Here is a 24,808-nt window from a genome sequence, read left to right as displayed (position 1 = left end):
CCCTATATAATTTCATGATTGGAACACATCTATTTTTTTTTTTTTTATAAATAGTATTTTTGCATTCCTTGTCATAAATATCTTAAAGCACCACTTTTCTGCATAGATTCCTTAACATTCAGCATGCATCTCACTTTGGTAATTGAATGTTAAATATATGTTATCTACATTTTAAAAACACATCTGTATGCAGCCTGGATGTCTTGGGCAGGCTGCACAAGGTAGTGGTTAGATAAAAAGCAGGTAATTAAAATGTACTGTTACTTAGATAGAACACAAACTTGTCAAACATTTAAAACCCCAGATTTTTGAGATTATAATCACTGATGCACTATTTCTTTGCTGCTTATATAGTCTCATTTTGATTCTGATTTATTCTGTTTAGATTTAAGCTTTACATTTTGCCAATAAATAAATCAAACACGTGAGAGTGCTGCTTGTTACCTTTCCACAACATGATATATTCATGCAACTGCTTCTCAAGTAGTTCAAAGCTTCTCTGCATACTGCACCTGATTTTACATTAATGAGAATTAATGAGACTAAATCAAAGAAAGTAGAGGCAAACAAAAGTACCAGTGTTGCTATGAGCAACCAACGAGGTGTTTAATGCAGTTTTTAAACTACTAAAATATACTTTTTCTTTATACCTATTTGTTTTTATATGCTGTCAATTTAATAAGGCTCAATTAGGGCTGTAAGCACCCTCTATAAGGGTCTGTAACCAATAATATGTTACTGCTTTTTGACTGTAATATGCCAATTTATAGCCCCTGCCATGGGAACATTGATTAGCATTGCAGCAGAGAACTAGTAATACACACCTGTGCACTTTCCTAGTTTTTGGACCCAACTGTGAAACTGCCATACCCATAGTTGTATAGTCAAATTAACTGCCACCTTTTACTCTGCTAAAATTTGCCTTGGCTTGTAAGCTTCAAAAAACAGAATTAAAACAAATACATTTTACCAATAATGGATACAAATTTGTTATGCAAACATATTCTATGTTCATGTAGTTTTATTTTTATTCTAAAAGAAACAATTTTCATTTGGGTCTTATTTGGCCTGACTTTTGACCTCAGCTGTGTAGGTCAAGTGTGACAATTGAACTCTAAAATCTAAAGGATTACTGATCTGGTCTCATTGGTGGTAGTGGGCTGCTTTATGCGGACAATATGCTTTTGCTGCTGAATAACACTTTCTCCCTTCCAGAAATGGCCATGTCTATGATATCTACCTTTGGGATTATTCCGGTCAATTAGACTAAGTTGGCCTTAATGCTTTTGGATGGGACTTGGATTGGATTGGATTGGAATACATGCTTATAGAGTGCCGAATGCGAGTTGTGAAACTCACGTCTAAGCGCTTACCAACAAGCTGGGGGTATCCAGTTCCCAGGAGCAAAGAGAAGAGACTAGGACATCTAAGTAAAAGAGGGGAACAAGCAAGAAGTAAACAGAAATATAAAAAGAAGGGAGGGAAGGGGGGGCAGGACACAAGGAGCCTATCCCTACTCCCTGACCATGGACCGCAGCCTGGGATTAAGGCAGCGTCCTGCTAAGAGCTTGGATGGCCAAGTGTCTATCCGTAGGCTTGTGAAAAAAGCTGTGTTTTCAGGCCTTTATGGAAGGACTTCAAGGAGGAGGATGCTCGGAACTGATGAGGGAGCTGGTTCCAAAGAGAATTCCCCAGTGTTTGGAGCCGGCGGCCACCCTTTGAAGCTAAGCAACTAGGTTGAATAATCGCTAACAGGGCATCAGTTGAATGAAGCTCTCTGGGTGGACAGTAGTGTTGTGTCATATTCGATAAGTACATCGGGCCTAGTTGCCAATAGACCCGAAACTCCAGACAGAGAGCCTTGAACTCGACCCATTTTGCGATCGGGAGCCAGTGTAGATCCTTAAGCACCGGGGAGATGTGATTCCGCCTTGAGGAGTTTGTGACTAATCTAGCTGCATGGTTCTGTGTGATCTGCAACCGTTTTGTCCACTTCTGTGGGAGCCCTAGAAAGAACACGTTAGAGCAATCTGACCTAGTGTGGATAAGTCTATGAACTAAGATCATACGGTTGTTCTGAGTGAAAAGGTTCTTAATTTTTTGTAATAATTGCAGATGGTAGTTGGCTGATTTTATGCAATATCTTGCGTGAGGTCAATGGCTGGGTGTTTGAGCGGGATGACTCAATTTTTATGGAGTGCGTTCTTTCGAACAAGAAGGATCTAATCCAATTTAACCCTCCTCTTGTGTTAGGGTCAGAACCGATAATAAATAATCCTTTTCACTAAATTATAAAATACTGTGGTGAAAATTAAGACGTTTATGGTGTTAGGGTCAATTCTGACCCAGTTATAAAATAGGATTATAGGACACTAATAAGTGCCAAAACTAAAATCATAAACACTCTCTCTGCTTAGTAACACTGACAGCCAATCACCTCTCAACCCTGTGAGCTGTAGTTAGGGAGGGGCCTATCTCTTTGCCTGCTTGTCTGCTTCTCTAAATAAAGTAAAGAAACATAGGACCAATACATTTCAGAGTTGCTGACTATTTTACCATTTTTTAAATTTGAAAATGAGAGGTATGCTATCAAAAGAAAGGTCTAAGGGGTTACACCAAAAATATTAAAACCAATCTTTTCTTTTAAAGAAGCCTAACAAGGTAACCAAGAGGTAATAAACAAATTGGATGATAAATAATTGTTCAGAGGGTATTTTATGGCTGATTTAAAACACGGGTCAAAACCGACCCGTTAACATCATGGATAGTAACAGAAAGCTAACATAAGAGGAGGGTTAACACTGAGTCAAATAAGGATTGCATTCTAGAGAGAAGGATAAAATAAGTTATTTGCCTGTTCCTACCCTATACTACCCCCTCCTTTCAGTACTACAGCATCCTGATCACTCCGGATCTCACTGCTTAACACTCATAACAATATAACCACCCTTGCCCATTTCTAAGACAAAGATTAAGATATGAAACAACCTGAAATTAGCACCAATTTAATCAAAAAAAATTTTATGCTCCAATTGCTCTATTGTCTGCACAATTACACCGTAGTTATAACTTTGAGCCTAGGTTCACATTGGACCGATTTGTCATGCGATTTGAGAGATCAAATCGCATGACAAGTCACAGCCTATTGGCGGCAATGGCACTGTTCCAATCGGTGCGACACCGATTTTACGGCGCCGCACTAATTTGCAAAAGTAGTTTCTGCACTAATTTTGCCGATTTCAGGTGTGATTTCTATAGACATCTGTGTATGAAGCCACACAAATGTCTATCAAGTAGCACCTGAAATCGCGCTGACCTTGCTACTTTGAAATTGCGCTACTTCAAGTAAAGTTGAAATTGCGCGACTTCAAAGTAGCATCAGTGTGAACCAGGGCTAAAGGTTTTCTGGGTCATCAATCCTATTTTTTGATCCCTGCTCTGCCAGAAATTTTTATTCCCACCTTTAAGGAGAACAGTAAGCAGCATGCAATGACATCCCCAAATCTAATGAGACTGGCAGAAATCTTACACCACAGATATACAGCTATGGGCCTGTAGGCACATTTACATACCAGTGCACTGCTACTGTATCTTTCATATATAATTCAAGACAAGGTTTGATACCAGCCAAACTTTGTTTTTGTTTTTTTGATAGAGTAGACAAAGCCAACAAGCCATGTTTCTGTTTGGGGTATTTTCCCTTCTCTTTCTACCTGTTCTGGTGTCGCTTGAGGTTGCCTAAAGGCAAGTTACTGTGTGGAGGGAGGGTATAAAAGGAATTGCTTCCAATGGATTGTATCCCAATTATAGGTGGTATGTGATAGACTCCAGTTGGGTCTAGGGCTGCTACCTTTCTGATAATGACAATTAAGACGTTACCGTGGTGTACACTTGAGAGAAATAATAATCAATGAACAACTATAAAATTCATCAAGTGAGACTTTTTTTTGGACATTGGACACTCCTCTTCAATCACTGAAGTGTTCAAAGAAATACAGACAGCAATACAAGCAAATTATGCAGTATAGCGGGAAATAATTAGAACATCTGTTGGAATCTTACTGCTATATGTATGTTGCCTTTGAATTCAGGTGACAAGTGTCAGACAGAGAAGGAGAAAAAGGAAATCTCTCCAGCATGGGCACAGATGAAATGTTTTAAACCCTTTTCCCAAAACTAGGACAACAAGTTTTGGCTGGAGTTGGGCTTTAACACATCTCTAACATTTCCCACACTAAAGCCTCATACACACGGTCGGACTTCAAACAAACATGGCGTCCATTTACTAACTGTAATATTTCCCTACATAGAATATATATCTATGAGCTGTCTGTGATAATGGTTCAAAGAAACTGCTGTACGCATATGGTGGCTCATATACTTTTGTCATTAGTTGATAACCTTTATAATTTAGAACTGTTTTGTTGCTTTAAAAAGTTTGTGCATTAGCTGACACTGAGTAGAAACTTTTAATTTAACCCTTATATAATTACATTTTCCGTTCACTGCAGGATGAGCTAACAAAACAGGTCTTAAACAAAAAGAACAGCTGATGTTTAAACATCTAGCTAATGCAGCTTAGCAGGTGGTGTAATTGGAGTTCTGCTTTAATGCTCTGAAAGACTTTTAAAAAATCAGCTTGATTTCTGATGTCCCAGCGGCACCTAAAATGTGCCCAAATGATCTTACTCTTTAGCTGCTGACATTGAAATTGTCCTTGTGTTTTTATTTTTTTGCTTTGTTTTTTACTCACAATGAGCTTTGGTTTGACATCACTATCTAACCAGTGTCCTTCGTGTTTACAATATTTGGTGAGCTAACAGAATGTTAGTTTATAAAAACCTGACGGTCAAGAGGACTGTATTATGAATGAGGCAATGTAACTAGTGTTTTATATCTTACACTTCTTGTGGTTAACCTTAATGCTGTCACACTAGCACATTGCGTTAATTATTACTATTCCAGTTTTGGGAATAAAACTAAATTGAAATTAAAATCTAGAAAAGTTTTTAGCTAAAATTATTTTTTTATATTTGAAACTTGGTGTAATGATATGACATTAGTTATATACACAGACCACCTTTGAAACCATGTTTCATGTTACAGCCATTTGTAGCATAGCTCTGTGCAGCTACATTGACACAGCAGCATTATCCATTCATAGATCCATTCACAGGGATCTACGAATGGAAAGACTGCAAGTCCCATTTGCAACATGGCAGAGGGATTTACAGATCACACCAACACAAGTACAGTGACATCAGCACACTTATAGGCACTTGTTTACTTACTTACTTTTGCCCTATTAAAGAAGGTCTGTACCTTTGTATGGAAATAGTGCTAAAATGTAAACAGCAGGGACATGCAGTGAGGTCAGTGGCTGGTGAGGCACTGTTGTAAATGACCTTCAAACCACACATGTGAGGTATTGCCGCAAACGCTAGAGCGAGAGTAATAATTCTAGCACTAGACCTCCTCTGTAACTCAAAACATGTAACCTGTAAAAATTGTTAAAGCATCGCCTATGGAGATTTTTAAGTACTGAAGTTTGGCGTTGTCCCTCAAGTGTGAACAATTTTAAAGTGTGACATGCTAGGTATATATTTATTTGGCGTAATATCATCTTTCACACTATCCCAAAAAATCAGTCTAACTTCAGTGGGGTTTTTTTGCATTCATTTTTTAATGGACAAATTACTGAAGTTTGAAGTTATAACTTCAAACCAGTAATTTCACAGTAAATAGATAAATAATAAATAATTGTTATAACATATATAATAATATATTATTTAGCTTGATTAAAAAAGTACCTTTTAAGCAGCAGCTGTGTGAGAAAAACATAGGATTATCGGTAAACCTTATACCCATAAACCTTTTTTTTTCCTTGTAGTTAAGAGGGCTGGGCTGGATGGGAGCATGTCTCTTTTAGACACATGCCCCCTTCTATGACACTGCAGTGAGAGGCGAGCCTCCACTGCAGCATTTTTATTGGACAGCTTACTGAGCTTTCACCAATAGTGCTTTACTACTGATCCACGGCTCCAAGCTGTTCAATAAGCTTAGTGCTTCTGGAAAAAAGTCAGAGGCACTTTGAGCTCATCCTCTCAGTCTACTGCAAACATCATGTGGCAGCTTTTGACAGGCTGTGCAATGAGCCCCATATCTCCAGAATCAAAGGTGCCAGAAGCCCCAAATTTTCATTGGTCAAATTTGGTGCCTCTGTGATGCCAGGTCACTGAGCTATGGCCCTTGAAGTTTGATGTTTTTTATATGTCCATGGCGGGTGAGGCTCCATCTCGTTGCACATTCCTGGTAAACATGGAAAAAGCCTGTGTATTTCATTCACAATGCATTGATTGTGGTTTCATTGCTTTGTGGATTTCGGTAAAATTATTAACAAATGCACATCAAATGCACATCTTTTGTTTTATTACCTGTAGGTACAGTTATTACAATGTTGCAACAGGATGATAATGCCTTCACAGTTATGTAATACATTTCAAGGAAACAAACAAAAAAGCAGATCATAAATGTAAATCAAAGATACATTTACTTATATTCTGCTAATCTACACAAGCTGATAACAGACGCTATAATATATCTGTTTTGCAAATATAATATTTCTATCAGTTGCAACTTAAAGTAGAAGTATTTTTGACCATTCATTCATGGGACCAACCTATTACCCTGTATTATACAGTATACCTGCCACAGTTAAGTGGCTGAATAACAGCAATTAGCACTTATCAAAAAGTAAGGGCCAGATTCACGTAACTGGGCGTATCTTTAGTTGGGCGTAGCGTATCCTATTTACGCTACACCGCCGCAACTTAGACAGGCAAGTGCAGTATTCACAAAGCACTTGCTCCGTAAATTGCGGCGGCGCAGCGTAAATGGGCTGGTGTAAGCCGGCGTAATTCAAAGTAGGCTGGTAGGGGGCGTGTTATATGGAAATGAATCGTGACCCCCACGTAAATGACGCGCCTAACGAACGGCGCATTTGCGCGCATGGTCAGTATCACGTCAAATTGACTCCATAATATACGCCGGCTCAATGCCTGTGACGTGAACGTAACCTATGCACAGCCCCATTCACGTACGACTTACGTAAACAACGTAAAAAGATACGCTTGTTCCGACGTCCATACTTTGCATTACCTACCCCTCATATAGCAGGGGTAACTTTATGCTGGACGTAAGCCTTACGTAAACGGTGTAGCGGGCGCAAGTACGTTTGTGAATCGGCGTATCTAGCTCATTTACATATTCAACGCGTAAATCTATGAAAGCGCCCCTAGCGGCCAGCGTAAATATGCACCCTAGATACGATGGCGTACTAAGACTTACATCGGTCGGCTGAAGCCATATTTCAGGCGTATCTTGTTCCCAGAATACCACGCAGAGATACGACGGCGCAACTTTTAAATTACGTGACGTATCAATAGATACGCCAGCGTAACTCGTTTGTGAATCTGGCCCTTAATTGTTAGCTAGTACTTAGTGAATACATCTAACAGTACTTCATTCATTTGCTGAGATAATCTAGAAGAAATAATGACTTTCAACTTAGGTCTTCAAGATCATTTTAAATTCTTTAGGAGATGTACAGTAGCTACTAAATTTGCAATGGGCTCCCTTCATAGGGGGTTAGTTTAGGCCAGTGTTCTTTATAATAATATTTAATTTGGTATTTGTTTCTATTCAACACATTCATTTACGTCTCTCCTGCAATGTGTTTTCAATTGTATTTTCTGTGTAGTGAAATAGCATCATTTGTACAGGATTCTTCAAGTGGAGAAATTTGTCAAAGGAGAAAAAGAGAAGAAAGCTATGATAATGTATATCTTGCTAAGATTTATCAGGGGATATAATCCATTATTTTTATGAAAACATGCCGATACAAAACATGACTTTTGTTTTCTACTGCACCATTTTTAATACATCTCATTTGTTCATGCCATAACCATTATAGACAACCTATAGCTTGCTAAACTCCCATTGTTCATCTATTTTTAGATAATAACTTGACCTGCTCTCAGAGTAATTGCAAGTCTACTAACATATGTTTAAAAAAACAGATGAGACAGGTTCTAAAAGAAGAATCTAAAGGAAGAGTAAATGGGATTTTTAATGGTGCTGAGACCTCCCCACAGAAAGCACTTAAAGAAACATATTTATACAACCAAAAATTGTATTACAAAATATCTTCAAAACGTTTTGGGGTACCAATCCCCTAAAACGCATCTAACATAGTGAGGAATTATAATCAGCTCAGCTTACCTCAACATCATATTCCCTTATACAACAATCAATATAGAAAATGGGGTAGATATTGTAATGGTATAACACTCAAAATGAAAGAAAGAAAAAGAGAAAAAATATCTACCCCATTTTCTATATTGATTGTTGTGTGAGGGAAGATGATGTTGAGGGTGGCTGAGCTGATTATAATGTGTGACTATGCTAGATGCGTTTTAGGGGATTGGTAATCCTTTGTAATAAAATTTTTGGTTTTATAAATATGTTTCTTTCGGTGCTCTTTTTTGATTTAAGTTCCTAAAAAACATCACAGGAGCTGAGGATTCAATAATGGCTCCAGTTGTGAGATTTTATGGAATTCCACTTTTTGTTCAGTTTTCTTAAAGCGGAGGTTCACCCTAAAACATCTATATACCATCACATGCGGCATACTTGCGTCAGCTACAGTATGCTGGTATTTTTTTTTTATCGCTGTACATACCGTTATATAGTTCATTTTCTTTTCTTACTCCTGTGGGTAATAGGCTTTCCTATGAGGAGTCATAGATGATTGACGTGCGAAAAGGCGCGTCACGCGTTCCAAAAATAGCCGATCTGGGACTCCGCTATATACGGCGCCTGCGCAGTCAGCTCTGCATGGCTCCTAGTCTGTGTGCAGGCGCCGTATAGCGGCGTGTTCCAGATCGGCTATTTTCGGAACGCGTGACACGCCTTTTCCGCACGTCAATCATCTACGCCTCTTCATAGATACGCCTATTCCCCGCGGGAGTAAGAAAAGAAAATGAACTATATAACGGTATGTACAGCGATAAAAAAAAAAAATACCAGCATACTGTAGCTGACGCAAGTATGCTGCATGCAATGGTATATAGATGTTTTTTAAGGTGAACCTCAGCTTTAAAGTATTCCTAAAAATAGACTAAGAGGAGATTTTTTTTTTTTTTTTATCACAATGTAGAACACAAATATTGTTTATATAATGTAAGCATGCCAGGTTGTTCCTTGCAAATGATTATTTAAAACATGATTAGCAATGTCTGTGTAAAAAGTTCAGTAAGCCTTTCACTATATCGTAGATGATCATTGAAAAGATACATTCTGATTAGTTGCTGTACATTTTCACACAATTAGAGACATTTGGATTGTCTTATAAAACATAGTTTACATGCTGGCATAAGAAATAGATTGATTGTGTCAAAACATTCAAGTTCATGATGTCATTGTAAATACTGAGATGATGTCAGCTTGTGTATAGGGGCTACTGCTTAAACAATGCTGACAGGTTTATGCTCCACACCATCCCTTCCCTCATAGTTTATTGACAATGATCATCACAATCCTTTGCATTGCAGCAACATAAGGTAAAAGTCTAAAGCATAAACATCCAAGGAATACTAACTCCAGACATAGTTCAATATTTGTAAAATTGGCTGATTGGATATTTAGTAACGGCTGACAGTTTTCATGTATCTGTGTGCATTGATTTGCTGTCCAGGCAATCAATGGTACCTTCAGCAGTTGTAATCATAGGCTGTAAAACCTACAATACCCATTGTTGCTTAAAGTTAATCTGTTCTTACCTGTAGCTTTTGCACTTATTTTCCATCTGATTGACCTGGGGTTTACTTAACCAGTTCCAGTCCAGGCCAATTCCGAAATTTCTCTCCTACAGTCTAATTAGCTCATTGCAGATCACAGTTTTAAAGTGATGATAACATTACAATTTTCAGGTGCACACTTGTAATTTCACAAACAAAAACAGTGACATAAGCCTACTTCCAGTCCAAAACCATGGGGTTGATTTACTAAAGGCAAATATACTGTTAATTCTTTATTATCAATCTCATAATGGCCAGCACATAAAATATTTTGCATACATCAAGGCCTAACACACAACCAACCAAAACGTTGAATCTTTGCTTTCCCTTTATTTTGTATGTTAGAAATTACTACTGTAGCTGAGAACTAACAGGTCTAGAGCATTCTGACTGGCTATATAAGAAGGATAATAATAAAATAATAAACTAAACTAACTTTAATTATGTTATGTTTTAGAGAAAGAAGAACCAAAGAAAAAACTGCCAGAGAAAAAAGAAGTCTCAGTGGTAAAGAAAACAGGTATGATATATGAAAACACACTGGCCTGTATTCACATACCTTGGCGCATAGTTATGCCGGCATAGCGTATCGAATATACGCTATGCCGACGTAGCGCAGAGCGGCGAGCACAGTATTCACAAAGCACTTGCTCCCTAATCTACGCTGGGTTCCCTCAGCGTAACTTGTCGTAAGTGGCAGTGGGCGTGAGCCATGCTAATGAGGCGTGACCCCATGTAAATGGTGGGCCGAGCGCCATCAAGATACAAATAACGAATGGCGCATGCGCCATCCCATGGACGCTTCCCAGTGCGCATGCTCAGAATCACGTCAAAACAACTGCCTAAGTTACGTCAAATCACTGCCTACGACTTGAACGTAACCTACGACTAGCCCTATTCACGTACTACGTAAACGACGTAAAAAACAACGGCTGTGTTCCCTGGTGAAGCCATTTGCATTGATGCTGCTGACTTACACCTGCTTTATGAGTCGTAACTTTACGTCGGATGTACGACTTACGTAAACCACGTATATTAATGCGCCGGGCGCAAGTACGTTCGTGAATCGGCGTATCTCACTCATTTGCATATTCGAATCGTAAATCAATGGGAGCGCCCCTTGCGGCCAGCATAAATATGCGCCCATGATACGACGGCGTAGGAAACTTACGTCGGTCGGATGAAGCCTATTTACAGGCATATCTTGCTTTCAGAGTCAGGCGCATAGATACGACAGTGCATATGTGCACTTACGCGGCATATCTCGAGATACGTCGGCGTAAGTGCCATTGGCTATGAGTCAAAAAAGCATTTGCAACACTGGTGTGTAGTATTAGAAAGTACTGTGCCAAATTCATGAAGCCATGCAACAGTTTGCTTGCTTTTTCTGAAGGGTGTAACAAATTAAGGTAGTTCTTATGTACAACACTTTTACATATGCTGCTATGGCTGTGATGAAATCAATAAAAAATGCTGTCATATTGCTAATAAGAAAAGTGGAGAAAAATAAGACAGCTTCCATGTTGTAGTAAATTGTGTTGCACGTGTACTGAAATTATTAAGTCAAGATTCTGTCTGGGGCAATTCTACAATATATCAGATACACCTTAATGACAGTTAGAATAATCTGTCTCAAGTTAAGCCATTTGTTTAATGGACAGGAAACAGATTTATAATGAGTGTCTATGACACCCTTTATTAAATACAGGGATTGGGCCAGGTTTGATGAACAAGGGTTCTTATATATAAAGGTAGTCAGTTAAAGGAGTTGTAAAGGCAGAAGGTTTTTTATCTTAATGCATTCCATGCATTAGGATAAAAAAACCTCTTGTGTGTAGCAGCCTCCCCAGCACCCCCCTAGTTACTTACCTGAGCCCCATCTCTCTCTCCAGTGATGCCCACTAATGTCTAAGCTGCTCGAGACACTCCTCCTGTTTGGATGAGACACAGCAGTGGCACAATTGGCTGTCAATCAAAGTCAGTCAGCCAATCAGGGGATTGAGGGGGCAGGGGCCAGGAGCAGCAAAGAGGGACCCAAGAAGAGGAGGATCTGGGCTGCCCTGTGCAAAACCAACTGCACAGAGGAGGTAAGTATAACATGTTTGTTATTTAAAAAAAAACAAAAAACACTTTACAATCACTTTAAAGCAGAGTTCCACTTAAAAGTGCTTATCTGATTCCTCCTCTGGTGCCACATTTGGCACCTTTCGGGGGGAGAGGGAAGCAGATATCTGTCTTTGACAGGTACCCTTATCCCCACTTCTGGAAGAGAGCGCAGTGTGCATGCACAGTAGGGACCCAGCCATGAAGCCGTAAGGCTACACTGCCACATTCCCTTACCGGCAATGGTGGCGGCAGCACCCGACAGCTGATGGATACCTCAGCTGCGGTGCCGACATCGCTGGACTCCAGGACAGTAACAATGGAGAAATAATGTGGGTTGAAAAAAAATTAATGACTGCTGGTGCTCAATTTTGGGGGGGCGCAAACAAACCCCCCTCCCCCGCCAGTACCCCATCCAGGTCCCGGCTTCCCTGGCTGCTCCTCCTGGCCAATCTGATCTTAAAACCCACTTTATGTCCTTATTGGCCGGGAGGAGAAGCAGAAGGAAAATACACAATGTCACTGCGCCCCAAGCCCAACCTTTTTGAGGCCAATTAGAGCCTCTGGCCTTAATCATGTGCTTTAAAAAAAATAGAAGACTACACGTCCAGCACAGAGATTAGGGAGCGGCACATGGAGATTAGGGGTTTGGTGCCCCTGCGCCCCTTATGGCCGCTGAAAATAATGATGAGTAAGTAAAAATCTGAACAGCAGGGCACATCCCTACCATCTTTAGGATCAAGACTGTACACTCATTTTGTACTTATTTGGTAATAAGTGTTTTTGTAAAGTCGTGCAACTTTTATGATGTCTGCCATGAACTTTTGTTTTATTTATTATAGCAACAGTAGAAGAAAAAGAGAAGGCATTGCTAGAAAAGAAAGATGCCGCACAAATTAAAAAAGCAGGTATGTTTCTCTCTGGTAAAACCACTATATATTCTAAGTTCATCTTTGATGCTTTTCCATGTATTTTTTTTTTAAGTGTTTGTATTTGAATTACATTAATTCCGTCCTTATTAGTCACCTTAATGTAGAGTGACAGTGGCTGTGGATGGGCTTACAAGCACCAACCTTTTGGCCATGTCCTCAGGTCTACTTAATATTGTTGACATCAATCCCCTATAACTTGCTTTCTGCTGAAGCATTAATATGTGCCACCAGTTAGTTGCTACTGTAACACACAAATAAAAGAAATCACCTAAAAAACCCACAAAAAAGGAAGGGGGGGGATACCAAAAAGCAGGGGAAACACCTGGGGTTGATTTAATAACGGCAAATAGACTGTACACTTTGCAATGTGCAGTTGCGCTAGAGCTTAGTCAATGAGGTAACATTTCACTTTGCAAAAAAATACCCAATGATATAAAATAAAACAAATTGCATTTTTGCTTGCACATGGTTGGATGATGGAAGTCAGCAGAGCTTTCCCTCATTTACTTAGTTCTGGAGCAACTGCTCTTGCTGAGTACAATTGCACTTTGCAAAGTGCACAGTCCATTTGCCTTAAGTAAATCAATCCCCTCGACTCCAAGACAATAGTAATGTAAGCAACAATATAAAGGCTTTAGGTGTACTACAAAAAAATTATAAACACAAAAACAAAATTAAAAAATCTAACTTTATTCACATGATTGAACCCAAAAACCCTAACCCACAGTTAAAAAGAGTTAAAATAATAGTCGTTGACAACATGCCATGAGAGGAACCAATGAGTAAAATTATAAACTCAACAAATATAAAAAAAATCTGAGATTAAATCAAAATGTTATGATGTATACAAGGTCATGTTGCGCAAAACTGAAAAACATTAACCAGAAAAGATTAACTACTCATTGGTTCCTCTCTAAATATAATTTAAAAAAAAATACCAATAAAGGTGACAATATAAATGTATAGCTGGAATATAATCAAGCAAGGACAAAATCAAAGGAACCATTATTACCTAATGGATGCTGAGCACAAAGCATGGCTAAATCGTACATATAGTAAGATCCAAGTGTAGAAATAAACTAAACATCAATGATGATTCAAATAGGCATGTGGGGGGGGGGGGTGGATGAAAACTTCATTCAGATAGTGTCCTAACTTGGACCTAAACCAAAGACCCTAATACTGCAGGCAGACACACTAACCATTAAGATGCTGTACTCTTGTATAACTCTTGTATAACACACCATAAGATTAGTGCCTGCATACAGACTGTGCAGGAATGGCTGCAGGTCTAAGAAGACCCAAATTGTTTCACGGCTACAGAAGCTAAAAGATTAGTCGTGCAACGTATTTTGTCCACACAGACCCCCTGTATAGGGAAACTCTTGTTTTGTATCTGATGTCAAGCTGACAAAAACACAGGCAGGGAGCCCTTGAATGATTTTTTTGGAGTCTGGACTACCTTTCTGCAAGCTACGTGTTTGAAGCTGACCCCTACAGGGGTTTACTTTCACATTTACAGAAAAATTGCTGAAGTTTGACCTGATTATTGAAAGCTTTATGAGCTTTTCTTATTTGTTCATTAGCCACATACCGTATATGTATGAAAAGTTTGTGCGTGAACATTTTAAGGAGTGCATATAAAGAAACTAACATAGTTTCACAAATATATTGCAACCATTTAAGGTCTAAGCTCCCTTCCAATGGCTGTTCTTGTTTTAATTTGTCCTTTTTTAGGCTTTTAAGAGCTCTTGCATGTGTACCAGATGAGCCATTCGGCATGATTTATGGTGTGTTTCATCCACCTGGGCAGTCCAGGCATTGGCATATACAAAAATATTTATTTAAAATTTTTTGCAAATGGCACATATGCTGTACTCATGTTTAAAATAGCACTGATATATACATGCGTACACAGCCATTCATGTTAATGACAGGTTGTACACTGCCCCTAAGCTGAGGAAATACACCACTGAACAGGCTCAGCTAGCTCATGTGCAAGAGTCCTAGAAGCAACAATTTCCAAGATCATAGATGTTTACGCTAAGCTCTTTTAGATAGAGATTTTCTCAGTGTTTAGAGAAAAGCATCACCTATAAATAAAGGGCTCAAAATGTTTGACAATGAGCTTTAAAATGGGTTATCAAGGGCAAGGATAATAGGATAATAGTACTAGGTAAGGGCCATTTAGGGTTATCACCTGTAACCCCTGCTGTGAACTAGACTGGTAAAACGATAAAACATTTACAATAACTAGGTTGCCTTGAGCAGCTTGGTGGTAGTGAGCATTGAAGGGGAACATCATTAATGTAGAGATACAATGGATATAAATGGAAAAGAGAGTAAGAGGTGTAAACGTTTATATAAAATAGTATACTATTTGTGATATGGCTTTCTGAAAACTGTGCAGGGAATACAATAGTAAATGGTAGACGCACATATAGGGTTGAGACGGACACCCCTGCTTCGGTTTTGCAGCAGAACATGCAAACAGGCAAAAAATTGGTTTGAACACGCAAACACTGTTAAAGTCTATGGGACACGAACATGAAAAAGCAAAAGTGCTAATTTTAAAAGTTAATGTGCAAGTTATTGTCATAAAAAAAAGTGTTTGGGGACCTTGGTCCTGCCCCAGGGGACATGTATCAATGCAAAAAAATCAGTTTTTTTGGGAGCAGTGATTTTAATAATGCTTAAAGTGAAACAATAAAAGTGAAATATTCCTTTAAATTTCGTACCTGGGTGGTATCTATAGTATGCCTGTAAAGTAGCGCATGTTCCTGTGTTTATAACAGTCCCTGCACAAAATAAAATTTCTAAAGGAAAAAAGTAATTTAAAACTACAAAACAGATAAGTCATTAAAAAAAACCCGAACCAAAATAAAAAAAAATGTGTGGGGGTCCCCCCAAATTCCATTATTAGGCCCTTCAGGTCTGGTATGGATATTAAGGGGAACCCTGCGCCAAATAAAAAAAATGGCGTAGGGGTCCCTTCAAAACCATACCAGACCCTTCAAGTCTGGTATGAATTTTAAAGGGACCCCTATGCCATTTTTTGGTAACCCCCCATTGCGTCAGAGAGGGGCAAGGTCACCCATGATGCCACGGGGAAACCACCAGAAACTCCTGTTGCGTCAGAGGGGGGTGGGGGTCACCCATCCACATCACATGTGGCCCCGCTCTCGGTTATTTAAGACATGTCAGATGGCTCACGTGTCATTCGGCCAGGCGCCTCATATGAAGGCTGTATCGTTCGTAGCAGTGGGTTGGACTTGTATAAGGATTATGGCACTGGATTTTTTTTTGACCCAACTGTGTGTGTGTGTGTTTTTTTCCCTTTTTGTCACTTTTTTGGTTGAAATGGTAGAGGTACAATGTACCCTTTACCAAATCACATAGGGGGGAGAGATCTGGAGGTCCCCTTTGTTAAAAGGGGCTTCTAGATTCCGATAAGCCACCCCGCCCACAGACCTCCACAACCACCGGGCAAGGGTTGTGGGGATGAGGCCCTTGTCCTCATCATCATGGGGACATCCTCTCCATGTTGATGGCATGTGGCCTGATACGGTTCAGGAGGGGGGTGCTCTCTCGTCCCCCCTCTTTTCCTGCGACCTGCCAGGTTGCATGCTCAATAAGGGTCTGGTTTGGATTTTTGGGGGAACCCCACGCCATTTTTTTTTAACTATGGCACGGGGTTCCCCTTAAAATCCATACCAGACCTGAAGAGTCTGGTATGGACTTTGAGGGGGACCCCTACACCATTTTTTTCAATTTGGCGCAGGGTTCCCCTTAATATCCATACCAGATGTGGAGGGCCTGGTAATGGAATTTGGGGGGACCCCCATGCATTTTTTTTTATTTTGGTTTTGGGAGGGGGGGAACCCATGCCGGTTTTTTCAATGACTTTTATCTGTATTGCCAGGACCCGACAATTCATTATAGCCGCGAGTAGATTTAAATTACTTTTTTTCTTTTAGAAATTTCATTTTGTGCAGGGACTGTTATAAACACGGGAAACATGCACTACTTTACAGGCATATTGTAGACACCCCACAGGTACGAAATTTAAAGGAATATTTAACTTTTATTGTTTCACTTTAAGCATTATTAAAATCACTGCTCCCGAAAAAAAAAATGTAAAACTTTTTTTTGCATTGATACATGTCCCCTGGGGCAGGACCCAGGTCCCCAAACACTTTTTATGACAATAACTTGGATATTAATCATTAAAATGAGCACTGTTGATTTCTCCCATAAACTTTTAAAGGGTGTTTATCGGCTTTCTAATTTTCTGTGAACACCCCAAATTGTTTCCTATCCAGCAAACAGGCGAACAGCCAATGTTCAAATCGAACTCATGTTCGACCCAAACATAAAGCTCATTACCCACAGACTTCATTTGCAGGGGCTGCTTTCATTCGAACACTTATCTATGCTATGCTCTCCAGTTATATTTCTGGGAACTCTGCTTTAGCTAGAATTTAAATAGCGTCTAAAAGTGAAACACTATAGGTTATTGACTAGAGGCTCTATTATTTATCGTATCAAAGTTATTGGATTCTACTTGAAGATATTGTAAAGGTAATTGTATTTTTTTTTCAATGACAAAACATCGCTATACTTACCTGCTCTGTGCAATTGAATTGCCCCCGAAAACTTCTCGCTCCTGGCTCCGTCTCTTTGTCCAGTGCCACTTCCCCTGGGGGCACTTGTTTGTGGTCTCTCCCGAGCCCCACTTCTGTATCCATTGACAACGACAATTTCCCTCGTCGCTGGCTTTGATTGACAGCAGTGGGAGTCACTGGCTCCTGGTTCCACAGCAAAGCCAGTAAGAAGTGAGGGGAGAGAAAAGCTGCAGACATGCACAGAGCTAGATCGAATTAGGGTTTAGATAAGTAAAAAGGGGGAGGGGTGCTGATGTCTAAACATTTTCCACCCTAATGCAAGGAATGTATTAAGGTAGAAAATGTGTAGGCTTTAGAAACATTTTTAGAGAGACATTGTTAGGTTTATTTTCTCTCTAACTATCAAGTTCCAGATATATAATTTACTTGAACAGATGTTTAGCACTTTCTTTAACTGCCATAGTAACAAATGTCTTTCCCTCTTTGTTTATGAGAAGTTCAGCTGGAAGCTCCACTTGCACAATATTTTCTTATTTTGCAGTGACTTTGTGTAGGGACCTCAGAGACATTCGCTATGCTACTTGTGTAATTGTTTTGTAGAACTGTTTTGCTTTGCAAAATTGACATTTTCATTCTTATTATTAGGCATCAACTGCCTAAACATAGACTGTTTCCTTCTGCTACAGGGCACCCTGGTCATAACGGCTTGTCAGAAATGTAGTTTAATTGACTTTAGACTACCCCACAATTTTCCTCTATGGGATAGCTACAAAAGGAAGGGACAAATGTGCCAGCCTATAATCTGGATGTGACATTAGAAGGGGAGATGGCTTGCAGCATAGGCTGGAAGGAAGGAAATCAGTGAGATAATTTTCTGGATGACATGACCAATATAGTAAAGATATCATCCATTTTACCCATACCACCTAAATTTACCCACAATACTCCCCCACATCCTGTTTTTCTTACCCCACCTAAATAAAAATGACCACACACGAGTTATAAATGGCCATAGCAGCCTTTTTATTACCCAATTAATTAAATAAATAACTGATTTCCAAATAACTTTTGTAACGACAACTGTTTTAAACACATACACAGCCTGTTGGTCTTTGACGGCACACAGACCTTAACCTTTTCCACCACTACACTGCGGGACTACCTTTTTACCATACCAGGCCTCCAGCCGTATCACCAGCTCAGAGACAACCCCCTTTTCTCGTAGTGCAATCATAATCGTATTCCATACCACAGATGAGCCCCCCACCACTTCCATCACATATGTCATCTGCCACCATCAAAGACCAAGGACACCGCCGTTACACTGCTGCTATGACGACCCAAATTCACGAACCTAAAAGAGAAGAAAACAAACGAACAACGCGACATATGCACAACACAGGGAGGGTGGGTGGGAAAAACTGCCTCCTTCTGTCTCACTCCACATGAACTGTTCCCTGCATTCCCCTCCTCCTCCTTATATATAGCTCCTCCCTTTCCACCAAATTTCTTATCCTGTCACCTCCCCTTCAAATCTCCTCTATCTTAACCCTTTCATGGCTCACTTTACACTTAGTCATGCCCAGCCCTCCGTTATCTTTCTCTTTGTTTTTCTCCACTCCGGGCCTCCCTGCAGCTAAGATAGTCTTAAAAGAGATATCCTATCAGATTGCTTCCTGCTCAGTCCCTACAGGACAGAGAAGAAGATTTTAAGTGGGTGCCACCTGTTTGTCTGTCTGCTTAAGAGGACTTAGGGAAGCTGGCAACTTTATTTTAAGGGTCCCATGGTCTCTGCAAAGATACAGTTTCACATAATGATCTAATAAAAAAGTTATACAAGCTAGAACTTAACCCCCTGGGTGGTTCAGCGGATATGTAGTGGCTAAAGGATAGATACCAGTGTTATTGTAAATGGAATTTATCTGGAACAGTCGCTAGTGTTATACCTCAAGGTCCTGTTCTATCAAATCTTGTATATGATATTACAAAATATTTGGTTGTTTTTTTTTTTATGCTTATGACACAAAGATGTGCAATAGGGTTGCTATCCCTGGAGGTGTTTGTAACATGGAACGAGATTTGACATTACTGGAAGACTGATCAAATCCGTGGAAACCATAGTTCAATATTTATAAAGCAAACTGTGCGGCCATGCAATGGGAAAAACAAAATAGAATCCTAGGATGAATCACTAGAGGGGTCACCAACAGGAGAAAGGAGGCCTTGATTCCCCTACATAGATCTTTAATTAGGCCTCATTTAGAGTCAGTCCAGAGACTGGCAACAAAAATGGGGATAGAAAATATCTGGAGAGACTTCAGGAGCTTAATATGTACAGTCTGGAGGAAAGAATGGAAAGTGGAGGCATGACTGAATCATTTAAAGTGGAAGTAAACCCTTCAATTTGATAGTTACAAAAAACAGTTAACATTCCTGGCATGCCGGAAATGCTAGCTGTCACATTTGCTTGTGCTCTCAACCAAACTGTCAAACCATCCAATGGCTGGTTTCATAACAGGTCACATGTACAGCATCATGGCAGTTGCAGATTAAACAGAGGTCAAGATGGCTGCTTCCTTGGCTGAAAACGATAGGAGGGTTTACTTCCACTTTAAATATATCAAGGGGGTGAATAAGGTTCAGGAGGTCAGTATTTCCAATATGAAACCATGATAACAAAAATACAGGGACATAACCTCATGCAAGCAGAAGGAAAGTTTAAAACCAATCTTAGAAAGTATTATTTTACCAAAAGTGTGGTTGATACCTGGAATAGATTTCCCAGCAGAGGTAGTTGAGTCAGTCAATAGTAAGTAAAAAACACACTTGAAGCAAACATAGATGTTGGAAAGAAAATGTTCAAATAAGTATATATATATATATATATATATATATATATATATATATATATATATATATATATATATAACTACCTCCTACTCTTATCAGTGTTATGGGCTGTATTGTATAGTCAAGTAAAGACTGTTCAGCTACAGAGAGGATAAATGCAAACAGTCAGCATATAGTGGTGCCTGCTGGATGAAGTAAAATGTATGGAAATGATATTGTGTTTTACGGAAAAGATACCACACACCAATTATTTCTTTCAGTGTGTGATATCTTAAAGAAACAGTACATCGGTTACTACTTATTTACTTTGAAAAGGAAATGTCCACCAATGGACCAATTTAGGACTTCTATTGCCGTTAGCATAGCCAGATATGGGAAAAGAAACTGATATATTACATTTGCTGATGTTCTAATGTCAATACTGTGTTTCCAGTGTTCACATGAACTATTTCTCCTATTTTCAGTGTGCAACCACCACTGAATAAATTTTCATGTTATTTACACCTGTCTGTAGAGTAAATATGACAGGCGTGCAGGACTAAACATATGTAAAAATCCTCTGTTTAAATGTACCTAATGCAAAGCTCATATCAAAAACATGTATTTTCTGTTTGAATTTAATTGCATTTTTTTAAGGCTAAGAGCTTTTTTGATATTTTCAGTATCTGATAACTAGCGCTTGCTTTCCTCCACATATTGAGTCTTATTTTGTATTATTAGTGCTCCCCTTTCATTTGCACTTCAAACACCAATGTGTTGTCCTTGAGCAGAGTGCAACCGGCTCTTCAAATGGTAAATTATGACAATGAATGTTAAAACCTAAGGTTACTTCATTCTCATCTTAGGTTATTCTGCAGTATAGCCTCAAACACCACTAGTATTGAGGCATTCGACCTTATTTCTACATTTAAGTTTCTGCAGGACAACATCCACACATGTACATGTTTTTCCTATGTAGCAAGGAATTTTAAAGGATACGTTCATCTTTCCTAACATGTCTGATGGACCGTTTTCATCGGTTAACCGATGAAGCTGACTGATGGTCAGTCGTGCCTACACACCATCGGTTAAAAAAATGATCGTGTCAGAACGCAGTGACGTAAAACACAACAACGTGCTGAAAAAACGAAGTTCAATGCTTCCAAGCATGCGTCGACTTGATTCTGAGCATGCCTGGATTTTTAACCGATGGACGTGCCTACTAACGATCGGTTTTGTTCTATCGGTATCCATCGTTTAAAAAAAAGCAATCTTGTTTTAAATTTAACCTATGGATAAATAACCGATGGGGCCCACACACGATCGGTTTAGTCCAATGAAAACGGTCATCAGACCGTTCTCATCGGTTTGACCTATTGTGTGTACGCGGCATCACACTCATATTCAGGGCGTAACATATAACATGTTACTAATGCAGCAGACCCCACACCCCGATCCCCTGTTGTGACAGTGGGCCTGGGATCTTTTTCCTGCATTCGTTTTTCCTGTAACACGCCAGCCACATCATTCATTCACAGAGTTCTGTGAGTGGGAGAACTGCAGCTACCATCAGACATTGCGGCTGATCGCTTGTAGTTCTCAAAAAACTACCAAGGCACTAACGAGTGCTCTAGGTTCTTCATTGATCCTTCTTGTCATTCAGTAACTGCCTGCCCATACGAGGTACAGGCAGACAGCTACACTGATAGTCTGAAGGAGCATGAGATTGCACCACAATCTACTGAATGTGGGTGAAATATTTTTCAGGTTCCTGATAAAAAGCAATAGTACATGCACATTTTTTTAGCTGCAAAAGCTAAGATGAATTTATCCTTTAACTTCACAGCTTATCTTTCAGGTCTGTAAATCATGCCAAATCCTTATTGCCATTTTCATAAAAAATGTGTTGAAGTCTACTCGCATTTTAAAGAATTTACTGCATCCTGTGGACACAATGATAATTGGTTAAGCACAGAAGCCTCCCTAACAAAATATTTATATATGGCATATTTACCACACATTCTGACTTGTTAGGCACCTGGAGTAGAAGCACATCTTGCCAGTGGATTCACCCTGTTAACTCCACAGTACTAAAGGTGATCATTTATGTTACAATCTAATTGTGCAATCTGTGTAAGGTCTACCAGCAACTATAAGCAATTTCCTACTTAAGGCTGGGTTCACACTGTTCACAGCAGGGGCATGGAGCTTCCTTGTTCACCTTTAGAGGTCCGATTTTCACTCATAATTTTTGGCTGAATTTGAATCTGAAACAGAACAGAAGATGCACAGGACTCCTGTGCAATTTACTCCAAAGCCGCTCCATAGAGAGCCGATCACAATCTCCTGACATGTGAATTGGATGCGGGGAAAACCTGAATCCAATTTGCAATTGTGTTAAGTAGACCCTCAGATATCATAATTTTGAAAATTCACAATGTATTTTTTAGAGATTATATAACCAGATGGTAATGTGTTTGACCAGCTTTATACTATTCAAGTGAAATGGTAAAATATAAGTATCAATGGTCAACATATATATAGTGTGAAAAATCTATCTGGATCGTTGCCCAAGACCTGTTCCAGAAACATATCAAAATGCAAGAGCTCAGCAAAGACTACATAACTAGCTTTGCTGACCACAGCTCTGATCATTTTCAAACAAGATCAAACAATTAGTAATTGAGTATTGAGTTAATAAAAAACAAATATCCGTAACTTTTAAATTGCACCTTTTTGCAAAATGGTAAAAATTTAACAGATGCAAAAAGTGTAAATATCCAAATGTCTCCAAAAACCCAAAGGTTGTACTTTTTCCCCTACAGCTTTCAGAATTTGTGAAAGACCCACAAAACCATATATCTTTTAAGCATATGACCTCTAGAATAAAAAGAAGGTGCTACTGATTTTTTAAACATTTTTTATTTGCGCAAATATTTATAAAACCAATATTGGTAAAACATACACTAAAACCATTATTGGCAGATAAAAACACAGCTACTTTTACAAAATTCCTGCTAAATCCCTACTAAATATAAAGGCTTAACCTGTATGGAGTTAATAAAAAAAAAAGTTTTAATCTTTCCATTGCGCCTTTTTGCAAAATGGTGAAGATCGAACGTAAGTAAAAATGTATGGAGTTAATAAATAACAAATATCTGTATATTTTTAATTGCGCCTTTTTGCAAAATGGTGATAATCAAATGTACCCAAACATTTCTCAAAAAAAGTTTTCATTTTTCAAACTAGACATTTTCTAAAGGCACATGACCTGTAGAATTAAAAAAAAAAGTGCTACAGATTTTTTGGGCCTCGCCATATATATATATATATATATATATATAGATATATATATATATATATATATATATATATATATATATATATATATATATATATATATATATAAAATACACTAAAATCATTAATATTGCACATAAACACAACGTAACTTACAAAATTCCTGCTAAATTAGTACTAAAGAATCATTCACATGTGGCATACTAAAGTGTGTGCCCATTCAGGGCCATGTTTACCTGCACAGGGATGCACAGGTGTTCCGTGCATTCCCATACAGGCAGTCTCATTTATGTCAATTAAGATGCAACGGTTGCACAAGCATATCTGCTGTTCCCAATCTGACATCTGTGGAGGTGTGGGTACATGACCCTAAACACAGACAGTGTGAGCTCAGGAACATGCATGCGGACCTACATGGATGTAAAATTGGGAGCAACAGCTCTGTTTGTGCAGTTGCCACATCCCAAATGACATCAATGGTACTGCCTGCACAGAGATGCATGGAACACCTGTGCATCCCTGTAAAGGTACACTGTATATGCCCTGTGTGAACAAGGCCCTTAGGACCTTTTCACACAAGCACACTGATTAGGTCTGCCTGTCTATTTTTCAGGTGGGCCCCACCTGCATCCAATCCAGTCCACTAAAAACAGGCGGATGGGGATTCCATTCCTCATCCATCTAGCAGATCAGATTGGATTAACATCCGATGGAAATGGACAGGTGGTCCATTTCCATCTCACCGCCTCATAGAAAACAGTGGGCTGTGTCCATGTGCACTCTGCATAAGCGGAGCTCAGCTCCATGTGAAAGGAGTGTTATCAGGAGCAGCCAGTCAATTAGGGCACTCCCCTGCAGGGCACCGGACTCATACAGTTTTTTTTACAAGTCACATGATTAGAGCCAGAGGCTTGAAAAAGGTTGGGCTTGGGGCGCAGATCATTGTACCCCAAACCCACCCACTTGTGACTATTGTCTAATGGCTTCTCCTCCTGGCCAATTAGGACAGATCTGGTTGCCCGGGAGGAGAAGCTGAGGTATCTGTGGAGGGGTAAGTGTGGTGAGGACCGTCACCATGGAGGGGTGAGTGTGGGGGGGGCGTCACCATGGGGTGAGTGTTGGCGGACCTGGGGGGTCTTACAATATTTGTGTTTTGTTTTTG

General features: G+C 39.3%; 1 protein-coding gene across 1 annotated transcript in view; it reads left to right on the top strand.

Annotated features, from left to right (window-relative positions):
* The window catches only part of LOC120935721 (titin-like), a 433,372-nt gene that overhangs the window by 84,713 nt on the left and 323,851 nt on the right, over positions 1-24,808 (top strand). Inside the window, exons 5-6 of the mRNA XM_040347780.1 lie at positions 10,315-10,377; positions 12,803-12,868. Coding sequence (XP_040203714.1) covers positions 10,315-10,377; positions 12,803-12,868 — 129 coding nt within the window. The remainder of the gene's footprint in view (positions 1-10,314; positions 10,378-12,802; positions 12,869-24,808) is intronic.

This window comes from Rana temporaria, chromosome 4, assembly GCF_905171775.1.
Source record: "Rana temporaria chromosome 4, aRanTem1.1, whole genome shotgun sequence".
In the NCBI taxonomy this organism is placed as follows: domain Eukaryota; kingdom Metazoa; phylum Chordata; class Amphibia; order Anura; family Ranidae; genus Rana; species Rana temporaria.
This window is presented reverse-complemented; position numbering and strand designations above follow the sequence as displayed.